Source organism: Hypomesus transpacificus, chromosome 2 (assembly GCF_021917145.1).
Source record: "Hypomesus transpacificus isolate Combined female chromosome 2, fHypTra1, whole genome shotgun sequence".
In the NCBI taxonomy this organism is placed as follows: domain Eukaryota; kingdom Metazoa; phylum Chordata; class Actinopteri; order Osmeriformes; family Osmeridae; genus Hypomesus; species Hypomesus transpacificus.
Genome location: NC_061061.1, coordinates 580,142 through 592,696, shown reverse-complemented (window position 1 = coordinate 592,696; position 12,555 = coordinate 580,142). Strand labels below are relative to the sequence as shown.

General features: G+C 47.7%; 1 protein-coding gene across 2 annotated transcripts in view; it reads right to left on the bottom strand.

Annotated features, from left to right (window-relative positions):
- dnah5 (dynein, axonemal, heavy chain 5) overlaps positions 1 to 12,555 on the bottom strand; it is a 64,557-nt gene that overhangs the window by 21,927 nt on the left and 30,075 nt on the right. For both annotated transcript variants that reach the window (XM_047042577.1, XM_047042587.1), the window contains exons 41-54: positions 12,314 to 12,467; positions 11,228 to 11,374; positions 9,240 to 9,373; positions 8,966 to 9,073; positions 7,600 to 7,776; positions 7,025 to 7,223; positions 6,399 to 6,541; positions 6,114 to 6,248; positions 5,075 to 5,197; positions 4,227 to 4,440; positions 3,407 to 3,630; positions 2,667 to 2,865; positions 1,549 to 1,721; positions 1,344 to 1,474 (exon numbers count right to left, since the gene is read on the bottom strand). In XM_047042577.1, the coding sequence (XP_046898533.1) occupies positions 1,344 to 1,474; positions 1,549 to 1,721; positions 2,667 to 2,865; positions 3,407 to 3,630; positions 4,227 to 4,440; positions 5,075 to 5,197; positions 6,114 to 6,248; positions 6,399 to 6,541; positions 7,025 to 7,223; positions 7,600 to 7,776; positions 8,966 to 9,073; positions 9,240 to 9,373; positions 11,228 to 11,374; positions 12,314 to 12,467 (2,261 nt within the window). The remainder of the gene's footprint in view (positions 1 to 1,343; positions 1,475 to 1,548; positions 1,722 to 2,666; positions 2,866 to 3,406; positions 3,631 to 4,226; positions 4,441 to 5,074; positions 5,198 to 6,113; positions 6,249 to 6,398; positions 6,542 to 7,024; positions 7,224 to 7,599; positions 7,777 to 8,965; positions 9,074 to 9,239; positions 9,374 to 11,227; positions 11,375 to 12,313; positions 12,468 to 12,555) is intronic.

The window sequence follows — 12,555 nt, the reverse complement described above, 5'->3', positions numbered from 1 at the left end:
TCTAGGAGCTGAGGAACCCAGACAGACACTCTGAGGGGAGGGATCTAGGAGCTGAGGAACCCAGACAGACACTCTGAGGGGAGGGATCTAGGAGCTGAGGAACCCAGACAGACACTCTGAGGGGAGGGATCTAGGAGCTGAGGAACCCAGACAGACACTCTGAGGGGAGGGATCTAGGAGCTGAGGAACCCAGACAGACACTCTGAGGGGAGGGATCTAGGAGCTGAGGAACCCAGACAGACACTCTGAGGGGAGGGATCTAGGAGCTGAGGAACCCAGACAGACACTCTGAGGGGAGGGATCTAGGAGCTGAGGAACCCAGACAGACACTCTGAGAGGAGGGATCTAGGAGCTGAGGAACCCAGACAGACACTCTGAGAGGAGGGATCATCAGCATCATAACATCCCCCCTGAGACTCGAGTGGGGGAATCAGTAACACAGTTACTGACACAAGTGTTTACGTTGTAGATAACGTCAATTCTGGGGTCAAATAAACGTGTTTTATCTTTGTTTTAATTCTGCACCTGGGATTTCTGTAAGTGACTATAATCCTGTGGCTGTTCTGAGGTGGCCCACAGATTGTGTGTGTTCAGAACGGCCAGGGTGTTCTCTCTCAGGTGGACTGAAACACAAACAGCAGTTTGGCTGCAGAGTAACTATATCTAATCCAGTCTCCTTTATAGCGCATGTGAATCTATTGTTGGATCTTAGAAGGTTATGAGTCTTGCAGTGTGTGTGTAGGTGTGTGTGAGTGTGTGTGTGTGCAGGTGTGTGTGTGTGTGAGTGTGTGTGTGTGTAGGTGTGTGTGTGTGTGTGTGTGAACACAAAGGGTACAGCAGAGATGGAGCAGCTTGTGTTGCCAGGAGATCAAGCAGTAAGCCTCATGCAGTCTCCTAAGAGATGAGAGGAGCAGAGCACACAGTCTCCTTCACATCACCATCAACAAACACACAGCTGCAACACTGCCAACGCTGCAGACTCCAAACTGGGATGTCTGAACAGGAAGCCAAGGGGAAGGACCATCTAATCAGACTGGAAGAGGAGGACATTCTGTTCTTTTCTATTTTGTAAAGACACAAACAGAGAGCAGACTAATCAAGCAGAGTGCACTAAGACGCTGAGGAACTGGGAGCAGGACAGGAGCCCTCCCCTTCGTCATGATCATCATGACCATGAGAAGATCAGTCATTTCAAACCATGCTTTCCACGTCCTGAACACGGTTACACAATATTAGGGGGTGAGAGGTGGAGTGGTTGAGGTGAGAGGGTGAGGTGAGAGGGTGAGGTGAGAGGGTGAGGTGAGAGGGTGTGAGGTGAGAGGGTGAGAGGTGAAGAGACGTACCGTGTCAGGGTGATCTGGAAGATTTTGTACCCAGCGATGAAGGAGGCCAGCCGGGTGAGGCTCTGTTTGCCCGACCCCCCCACGCCCACCAGGAGGGCGTTACCCCGGGGGGTCCGGATTATCCTGGACACCTGGAGGAACACACACGTGTCAGAACACACACACGTGTCAGAACACACACACACTGGGGTAGGAACACACACACCTTGACCAGGTGTATCATGGCGTCGGTGAAGAACACCATGTCCATCCCTGCTCCTCGTATGCTCTCATTGTACTGGCTGAGGAACATGTCCAGACGCTCGGTCAGGGTCTCCAGGGACTGGATGGGCTCGTACACTTTGGGCAGGTCGAAGTCTGTGTCTTCAGGCTCCTCGCCTGGGGAAGGAAGGCTGAATGTTTACAACAGGGAGTCAGATGGCTGAGCGGTTAGGGAGTCGGACTAGTAATCAGAAGGTTGCCGGATCGATTCCCCGCCGTGCCAAATGACGTTGTATCTTTGGGCAAGGCACTTGTCCCAGTACTTACTGTAAGTCGCTCTGGATAAGAGCGTCTGCTAAATGACTAAATGTAACACCATCACGCTGTGTGTGTCTGCACTGTCAAAACAAATATTGTAATAAAACTGGAACAATCTGGCAGCTGGGACTGTAGCGCCAGCTAGCTGAACGTTTAGGAGAGGTATACTACTCTCCATATATTTGTCTTGGAGGACAGGTTAAATCACAATTTAACTGGACAACATTCACACTCAGGGTGAACACTTAATTTTTATATTCTTTGATATTGACTGGTGCATGCTGGGATTGCATGACGTCAACTACCCTAGCTCAGTTCACAATTCAAGGTTCCTATGTCTAAACCACAAATTATGTTATTAAGTTATTTGTCCATGGGATGAAAGTAAATATCAGCAAAATAACTGTTAAAATAGCTAGTTTTAATCAAGTTAAATTTTGTGTTTTAATTAAAAAAACAATTGTTTTATATATTTTTTTAACTACATTTGGCTGTAATTTTTTTGTAAAATTATAAATTTACAATTTGCCATTGTCTTTCTATCTTTATTTCCTGTAATTCAGAAATACAGAAAAAAACACGTATAATTTACAGAAAAAGTACGGTAATTTTGTCTTCTTTTTTTTACAGTGTGGGTGTTAGTTTAGAGCAGATACTGATCATGCCATGTCTATATTAACTCATACTATAGAGCAGTTTAGAGCAGACAAACGCCAACTGACACACACATACAATCACACCCCCATATACACACACACACCTGCAAACACACACGGCCTTGCTCCACCCCCACCAAGCCGTTACCTGTAGCTTCGGGGGCGTCTCTGAGGAAGTCCACAAAGTAGGCGTCCTCTCCCACGTCCAGCAGCGCCCGGGCCTCGTCGCCCAGCTCCTCCCCCACCAGCCGCGCCAGCGCGCCGTCCAGCCACACCACGTCCGCCGGCGTGGTGAAGCGGTCCGCGATCACACGCTTGCACTCGTGTTTCCAGAGGCGGAGGAGGACCTGAGGGAGGGGAACACCAGGAAGCACATTTAACGGCTGCAGCCTCGGTAGAAAAAATGAAGGAAATTGTATTTCATGGCCACATGTTTGGTTATAAAAAACTATAAAAGGGTGTCCCACCAGCATTTAATTAGTGATATGATATTTAACAGCAGCCTCTTCAGATATTGAAAAAAGCTTTCCCGCACACTCTCACATGAGACACACATTTAAAAACAACTAAACTCATGCATGCAACAACTATGCCCCTGCACCATAGTCTATTGAATTATTGTATTGACCAGGTTGACCAGGAAAAACTCCCAGGAAAGCTCAGATAGCAAATAGAGGAAAGCTCAGAAGGAGTCGTAGTGACGCAGAGAGGTGCAGAGCACAGCCTGAACACAGCCTGAACACAGCCGTGCATCAGGAGCACAGAGAGGTGCAGAGCACAGCCTGAACACAGCCGTGCATCAGGAGCACAGAGAGGTGCAGAGCACAGCCTGCATCAGGAGCAGAGAGAAACATGGCTGCTGTGTTATTCCTCCAGCTGCAAACCCACCGGTACGGAGTGCACCACCTCGGCCGTGGTTCCCAGCATGCCCTGCCAGATGCGGGACAGGTCGCGCAGGTTGAAGATGTAGTGGAACTTGGCTGGCGTGGGCAGCATCTTCACCTTGGTGCTCTGCCAGAGCAGCCTGGTGAGAGACACCACCCTGGGCACCAGGGAGGTCACCTCCGGGCTGAAGCCCCTCCGCGAGCAGTAGTGGCCCTTCCCGATCACTCCTGCAGGCACAGGAGGGTGTCAGCACTGCTGTTGATGCATTATCATCACAGATACTGAGCCATACTCATCATGACTATTGATGCATTATCATCACAGATACTGAGCCATACTCATCATGACTATTGATGCATTATCATCACAGATACTGAGCCATACTCATCATGACTATTGATGCATTATCATCACAGATACTGAGCCATACTCATCATGACTATTGGTGCATTATCATCACAGATACTGAGCCATACTCATCATGACTATTGATGCATTATCATCTGTTACTATTGATATGTTATTATCACTGCTATTGATCCATTATTATCACTGCTACTGATCCACTATTATCGGAGGGGATCACTACTATTCCGGGATGGGCAGTGATAGCGCAGTGGTTTGAGCATGAGACAGAAGATCAAAAGATTGTCCCTTTCGCTTTGGATTAGAGTGTCTGCTAATTGAATACATGACATGCCCCACTAATGGAAAGCATTAGTGGCCATTAAGCAGTTACAATTCAAGATGACAGTCCTCATTAATATTATGAATTCAACGCTGCTGTTGTTATCGTGGTTGTTATTAAATGCCGACAGCTCACCGAAGATCTTGTCGATAGAGGCGTGAGAGGGCAGGGTGCAGTTGAAGATGGAGAACTGTCTCTTCAGTCTCTGGGGGATGTCGTTGCGGCCCCCCCCGGGGTGGATCATGGCCGCCAGGAACTGGATCTCCACGATGTTGGTGAACTCACCTGGCTTCTCCAGGTTAAAGAACCCATTCTGCTCCATCAGCTGACGAACAATCTCGTTAGTGACCTAAGATAGAACAGGACAACACAGAATGTTGTGATGCGGTGATGTGGTGTGACGTGCAGAGTTAAAGGGTTTGAGTTTTGTTTGTTTTTTAATGACATTAGTCATGCTTTATTGGACAGTTTGTGAAGTGTCACAAGAAGGGCAGGAAGGGAGAGAGAGAGAGGGAGAGAGAGAGAGAGAGAGTCTGGGAGAGAGAGAGAGGGGGGGGGGGTTGGGGTCTGGGAGAGAGAGAGAGAGAGAGAGAGAGAGAGAGAGAGAGAGAGAGAGAGAGAGAGAGAGAGAGAGAAAGAGAGAGAGTGTGAGAGAGAGAGTGTGAGAGAGAGTGAGAGAGAGAGAGAGAGTGAGAGAGAGAGAGAGAGAGAGAGAGAGAGAGAGAGGAAGACATGCAGCAAAGGGCCCAGGCTGGATTCAAACCCAGGCTGCTGTGGTAAGGCTTCAGCCTACATGGTCCACACACTTATCCTGTGATCTACCTATAAAATGCTGTGAATCGTATTTTGTTCAGTGAGAATGTGTTTGTCTGAGATTCAAACGTGTCAAAGGCTCTATTACCTGGTCTCCCTATTCGTTAATGGCAGGCATATTGATGTTACCTGGTCTCCCCATTCGTTAATGACAGGCATGTTGATGTTACCTGGTCTCCCCATTCGTTAATGACAGGCATGTTGATGTCATCCACAAACACGGACATCTTCTTCCCTGCAGGAGGCCCGTAGGTGGTGCCCATCCTCTTGTCCACATAGCTCTCCAACGTTCTCTGGAGAACACATACACTCTGTTCTCTACAGTGTTCTATTGGGAACACACACTCTGTTCTCTACAGTGTTCTATGGGAAACACACAAACTGTTCTCTATAGTGTTGTCTGGGAAACACACACACTGTTCTCTATAGTGTTCTCTGGGGAACACACACACTGTTCTCTATAGTGTTCTCTGGGGAACACACACACTGTTCTCTATAGTGTTCTCTGGGGAACACATACACTCTGTTCTCTATAGGGTTCTATGGGGAACACACAAACTGTTCTCTATAGTGTTCTATGGGGAACACACACTCTGTTCTCTATAGTGTTCTATGGGGAACACACAAACTGTTCTCTATAGTGTTCTATGGGGAACACACAAACTGTTCTCTATAGTGTTCTATGGGGAACACACACACTGTTCTCTATAGTGTTCTATGGGGAACACACAAACTGTTCTCTACAGTGTTCTCACAAATACAGACATCATCAATTGTGACGTCCAAATCAATACTTCATTTTGACATGCCAAAGAAAAAGAAAAAAATCTGACATTCACGTTGCATGAATGAGATTAGCCAGAGGGAGCGATCAATACAGCACGAGAATGACATAAGCACCAACACACACTGTTACACACCAACACACAAGGTTACACACACACCTTGTTATTTTCATGAAGAAGCAATGTTCCTGGGGAAGAGTATGAGTGTGTGTGTGTTAAAGTGAGCTTGTGAGTGTGTATCTGTGGTCTTGTCTAACTACCTTTCTGGGGTAGGGCGTTAGGGTTGGAGATGACACCATTTTGAATGTGAGTGAATTGTCGGTCCTCACAAGGATACTAAAACCAACCGGTGTTTGTGTGATAGAATGTGTGTGTGTGTGTGGTAGAGTGTGTGTGTGTGGTAGAGTGTGTGAGTGTGCGGTACCTGGAACATGAGCGGAGTGGTGGCAGAGGAGAAGTTGAGGCTCTTAGCGATGTGTGCTTCAGGATCGTACTTGGACATGTACCCTTTGATGATGACGGTCTTAGCGGTGCCTTGCTCTCCAATCAGCAACACAGCCTTCAACACAGGAGACAAGGCACATACATCAAATGTTAACGTGTCACACCAAGAACATAGGTTCATTGTCTTCAGAGAACGGTCCAAGTTCAAGATGAAATGTGTTTAGTACAATTCTGCTCTCGTTAGAAAAGGTCTGTAAGTCCCCACCTTGCCCTGCTTGGAGATGGTGTGGATGAGGAAGTCTGTGCGGACGTTGTCCACGTTAGGGACCAGGATGGAGCCGTACTCAGGGGTGGAGTCTGAGGGGTACACGTACTCCTCCACTCGGGTACTCCAGTGGACCCACTGGCCTGTGAACAGCCAAACAGATCCATCAACAGGGCTTCTACTCAGTTATCCAGTGTTGTTACATATATGACATTATTTACAGCAATGCGCAGACAGAGTTTCCAGCCGACCTTCGTATTTGGTATCCTCCTGTGTCTCAAAAAAACATAATTATATGAGGATTCAGCTCAGGTTTTAATTCCAGTACATTGAGATCTGTTCCAGCATCTTTGCATGGTTGGTCTACCATCATCAACAGCATCCATAACAAAACACAAAGTTTGAGCATCGGTTGAGCTAAACTCAGGGTGGTCAGTTTGGATCTACTTTCTTTTGACACTTTTCACAAAACCACTTAACAATAAATAAATGAAATACATATTTATATATAATTTAAAAAATATATATGAATAAAAAACAATATGTGTATATATATACTGTATATATATATATATATTTATATATATGTATTGGGATTGTCCATCCCCAGAGGTCAGGGAGCTCACCATCCCCGGTGACGTGGTAGTCGAACATGGTGTCGTCACTGTCCGGGGGGATGTGGGGCAGGTGGAGGCTGGTGTGGGCTCGGAGCCAGGCCTCCACCCTCCTGCGGTCCCCCAGTTCCAGCAGGGCTCCGATGCTCCACATGAGAGAAAACACGTACAGGCGCTCCATGTGCTCCTGAGACACCTCCACTCCCTGCTCCTGCACAGGGGCCGGGTTAAGGGGTTGGCTGGGGATGGGGATGGGGATGGGGATGGGGATGGGGATGGGGCTGGGGCTGGGGCTGGGGATGGGGATGGGGATGGGGATGGGGATGGGGATGGGGATGGGGATGGGGATGGGGATGGGGATGGGGATGGGACTGGGGATGGGGATGGGGATGGGGATGGGGCTGGGGATGGGGATGGGGATGGGGATGGGGATGGGGATGGGGATGGGGATGGGGATGGGGATGGGGCTGGGGATGGGGCTGGGACTGGGGATGGGGATGGGGATGGGGATGGGGATGGGACTGGGGATGGGGATGGGGATGTTGGGGTTGGTTAAGGTTGAGGTTATTTCCTGTGGTGTTCTTTACCTTCGGGGGGATGAGACCCTGCAGCATGTTGATACTCTGCATGATCACAAAGGCCTCCAGCATCTCCATCTTAAACTCCAGGGTATGGACGCTAAAGCGATAGAGCTCAGGGAAGGATGAGGAGAACAGCTGTCTCAGCACCTCCCCCTCCTGAGGAGAGCGCTTCTTCAGCCAGCCCTGGGAGCCACACACACACACACACACACACACACAGACATACATAGATAGTTATGTTATTGACTGTTTGATTAAACAACACAAAAAGCCAATACACACAAGGATATAATAATAAAAGGACAGGAATATTTAATTAAACATTGCAGTGAAACGTCATATGACTATAAAAATCGGGCATTGATTGGGCATGAAGCTGAAGTGACCAATATCTGAAGGTCCAGTAGCCAAAAGCCGACAGAAGGAATACAGGTGAATACTCAGTTCCACTTCCACACGCACGCACACACGCATGAATAAATATGCACACAAACAAACGTGTTCAACTATAAGTGCACATACACAGACGCATGTATACGCATATACAACAGCTTATTTATGCACATGCATACAGACACATGCAGATGAAAGTGGAGTAAGATTCTCTTATTACAGTAACATCTGGGCTAGGACTCAAGTCCAACTCCCTTTAGGATCAGTCCTCTCTGTGTGTATTCTATTGGTCTTTGAACATGGCCTAGCTTTGAAATGTCTGGAGCAACATCAAAAACAAGGAAAAACATAACACAAGCACAAATAAATTGCCTTCAGGAGTTTTTCCACCTTTCTTATGAAAGCAGTTGTATCCAGTTAAGAGTATTCTATATAATGGGACTTACAGAGAAGGAATAATAGATGGAGTATGCTTCAGTATTCAGCATGAGCTGTCTGTCTACAGTATTACATGTATGTATGCATGTGTGTGTGTTTGTGTCTGTGTGTGTGTGTTTCTGTTTGTGTGAGTGTGTGTGTGTTTGTTTGTGTGTCTGTGTGTGTGCCTGTGTGTGTGAGTGTGTGTGTGTGTGTGTGCGTGTGCCTGTGTGTGTGAGTGTGTGTGTGTGCGTGTGCCTGTGTGTGTGAGTGGGTGTGTGTGCGTGTGCCTGTGTGTGTGTGTGCGTGTGCCTGTGTGTGTGAGTGGGTGTGTGTGCGTGTGCCTGTGTGTGTGTGTGGGTGTGTGCCTGTGTGTGGGTGTGTGCCTGTGTGTGTGTGTGTGCCTGTGTGTTCGTGTGCCTGTGCCTGTGTGTGTGTGTGTGTGCCTGTGTGTGTGTGCCTGTGTGTTCGTGTGCCTGTGCCTGTTTGTGTGTGTGTGTGTGCCTGTGTGTGTGTGTGCCTGTGTGTTCGTGTGCCTGTGCCTGTGTGTGTGTCAGCAGACCTCCAGGATGGGGCTCCAGGGCAGCACGGAGGAGCTCATGAACACCATGCCGTTCCTGGACACGGTGGCGGGGGAGGCGTTGTCGATGTTGTGGGGCTCAAACACCACCTGCAGGTTAACATTATTTCTAGTCATTATTTATGTGTTTTACAAAGAGTAGGGGCATGGGAAGGTCAGGGGTCAGGGGTGAGGGTTATGGGTTATGAGGGAGGGTCAGAGGTTATGGGTGAGGGTGTAGGGCCGTGTAGGGGTCAGGGGTCATGGTCGAGAGCACCTTGCAGCAGGGCGCCATGGGGATACGGTCTCCGTTGGCAAGGGTTAGGGTCTTGTTGTCGTCCAGGACAGAGTTCAGGTTCTCGATCCATATTGCGTCGACTGGCCCGTCCAGAACTATCCAGATGTTTTCTCCTGCACAGAGATGGGGCGGCACTTTACACATTAACTACCATGTAACTACATGGCAATACTTTACACTTGGGTTACATGAACTACATTGACAATATTCCCAATTTCAACGAGTCAAGAAAAACAGTATATTCCAATTGGATATTATGAATTGTGACATATTCCGAATGTAGTATCTTCCAATGAAGACGCAGGATAGGCCGATATGATTTGGATTTTAGGAGTGTTCTTTGCACGTGTGTATAGCATATTCAGAGTATGCGTTTAAACTGAGGTTTTTACGGCAGTTTGCGCCGCATGCTGTCCTGCCTGGTCACAGTCAGCTCTGAGATGTTCTCAAACCATCCAGTCAATCAGAGTGATAGAATATTCGTAGGAAGTAGGAATATTGACTTTACCTAATAATGGAAATGAATTGTACATGTTAACACAGTAATTTTAACACATTGTAATTGACACTATTAATCAAATGTAACACACAAAAAAATAATCTACAAGTTTTCCTACACAGAGTTAGGTACCAGATAACTGAATGACTGCTAAATAAATTATAAAAACAAAACATGGATACAAAAATAAAAGCCTGAGGTCAAACGATATCCACAGACGTTCAGACATTGCCCCATCTCCCATCTCCATGGAGACTGTGTTTTATTAGCATGTACAAAGTGCCCCAGCTACCCTCTCCATGGAGACCGTGTATTGTTAGCATGTACAGAATGTGGCCCTGTGTGTGCAGTACAGACTCGATGAATAATTCATGTCAATACGGCATCTCTTTGCAATGCATATGTTTCATGCAGTTGAGGTTCCTTCATCTCCCTCGGTCAGGGTCTAAGCTCTGCAGGAGACTGACTTCCAAAAGAAGGTTCTCCGCTTCTTCAAAGCTGCGCAGGAACACGAGCACAAGGAGGGAGGGGAAGCAGGAGATAGCTGTTCTCTGTAAGGGGGATTCGAAAGATTAAACCCAAGAAACCACCCTTAAAAAAAGCTGCAAATCACCTTCTTTGATGAGAAGAGGATAAGATGCATTAGAGATGAAAGGGGTCTGTACTCGAGTGTAAGAAAAAGTCCAACTCTCTTCATCTAGGGGTGTAGACAACCCTGAAGCCTGTGCCTGCTTTGAAGTCGACGTCTCCCAAAGGTATATCATACCGGCTGGAATAAACTGTACAAGGCACCTTTCATGACTCACTCGCAGGTTCGTGCCAGGGCCACTGAACAGCCAACCAAAGGACGTCTTGTATCTGCACAATGGTATCTGGGTGGTTTTCCTGTGGCAGTAACTCTTTACCAAAGCGAGAGACAGACACTGACCTGTGCACTTTTGTTCCGCAGTCGTCTGCTGTGCTCTCTAAGCATTATTTGTATGTTTCTTTGGATGAAAATGTGAACGTTCCCATGAACTCTGTTTATAAACAGGGGCTCATGGATGAAGCATGCCTTTTTAAAAATGAAGAAGGGAACACAGCCTTGAGACATTTCAGTTACTGTATGATAACAAAGTTCTATTGAGCACGCCACCAACATGAACGCTGGTCACACTATGATTCCAGGAGGAATAAGGTCTCCAACTACACACAGACTAACTGTTAGATGGATAGACCTCAATAAACAGGTCTTCTGCCTCATTTGACACTTGACATTTCATGAATTTAACAGACACTTTTATCCAAAGCGACATTCAAACAGAGCATATAGAGAGTACAGCAGATCAAGGATTAGAACTGCAGTGTCCTAACAGCGTTTTAGTGGTACAGAGGAACACACAGTGGAAAGTAACCACATCTCTGCTACCAGTGCAGAGGACCTTTATCTACTATGTCTCTCCCTCCTCCTGTTCCTCCTCCCTCCTACCTTTCTTGGCTCTAAGGGTCTTCCTCCAGAGGGTAGAGAAGATCCCGTCAGTCCAGTCGTTGGTGGCCACGTCCAGACGCCCAAACATCTGGGGGGCGGTGATGGCTTTGGGGTTCATGCGCATCTCTCTGTGGGGCTGGCCGCAGTCTGAACACACACACACATCGTGAAGCGCACAAACACACACACCGTGAAGCGCACACATGCAGAATTTATTAAGTCAACCCGCTTTTGAAATTTAAACTGTCATTCCTGTGATATGCTGTGACAAGGTTTTACAGCTTGAATCAGAATATTGTAACCGTACAAAATTTAAATAGAAAATAGTCCCATAAAAATATTACAAACACTACAACAACATACTCCCTTTATTCAAATGGTATTCCAGTATGATTGTATCGGTTCAGGTATCTTTGATGCTGGCAGCAGCCTGGAGGGGGGTGCTCCTGTCATGAGCTTCATCAGGGTGTGGATGCAGGTGTGTACCTGTCATGAGCTTCATCAGGGTGTGGATGCAGGTGTGTACCTGTCATGAGCTTCATCAGGGTGTGGATGCAGGTGTGTACCTGTCATGAGCTTCATCAGGGTGTGGATGCAGGTGTGTACCTGTCATGACCTTCATCAGGTTGTGGATGCAGGTGTGTACCTGTCATGACCTTCATCAGGGTGTGGATGCAGGTGTGTACCTGTCATGACCTTCATCAGGGTGTGGATGCAGGTGTGTACCTGTCATGACCTTCATCAGGGTGTGGATGCAGGTGTGTACCTGTCATGAGCTTCATCAGGGTGTGGATGCAGGTGTGTACCTGTCATGACCTTCATCAGGGTGTGGATGCAGGTGTGTACCTGTCATGAGCTTCATCAGGGTGTGGATGCAGGTGTGTACCTGTCATGACCTTCATCAGGGTGTGGATGCAGGTGTGTACCTGTCATGACCTTCATCAGGGTGTGGATGCAGGTGTGTACCTGTCATGAGCTTCATCAGGGTGTGGATGCAGGTGTGTACCTGTCATGACCTTCATCAGGGTGTGGATGCAGGTGTGTACCTGTCATGACCTTCATCAGGGTGTGGATGCAGGTGTGTACCTGTCATGGCCCTCATCAGGGTGTGGATGCAGGTGGTCTTCCCGGCTCCGCTGGGCCCCAGGGCCATCATGCCGTGACGGACCCTCTGGGTCTCAAACAGCTGGATCACCTTCAGCTTCCAGGGAGGGTGGCTGATCAGACCAGCCTCTGACACCTGGAGGCATGCGGAGAGAAGTTCTAATGAGCTCTCTCTCTCTCTCTCTCTCTCTCTCTCTCTCTCTCTCTCTCTCTCTCTCTCTCTC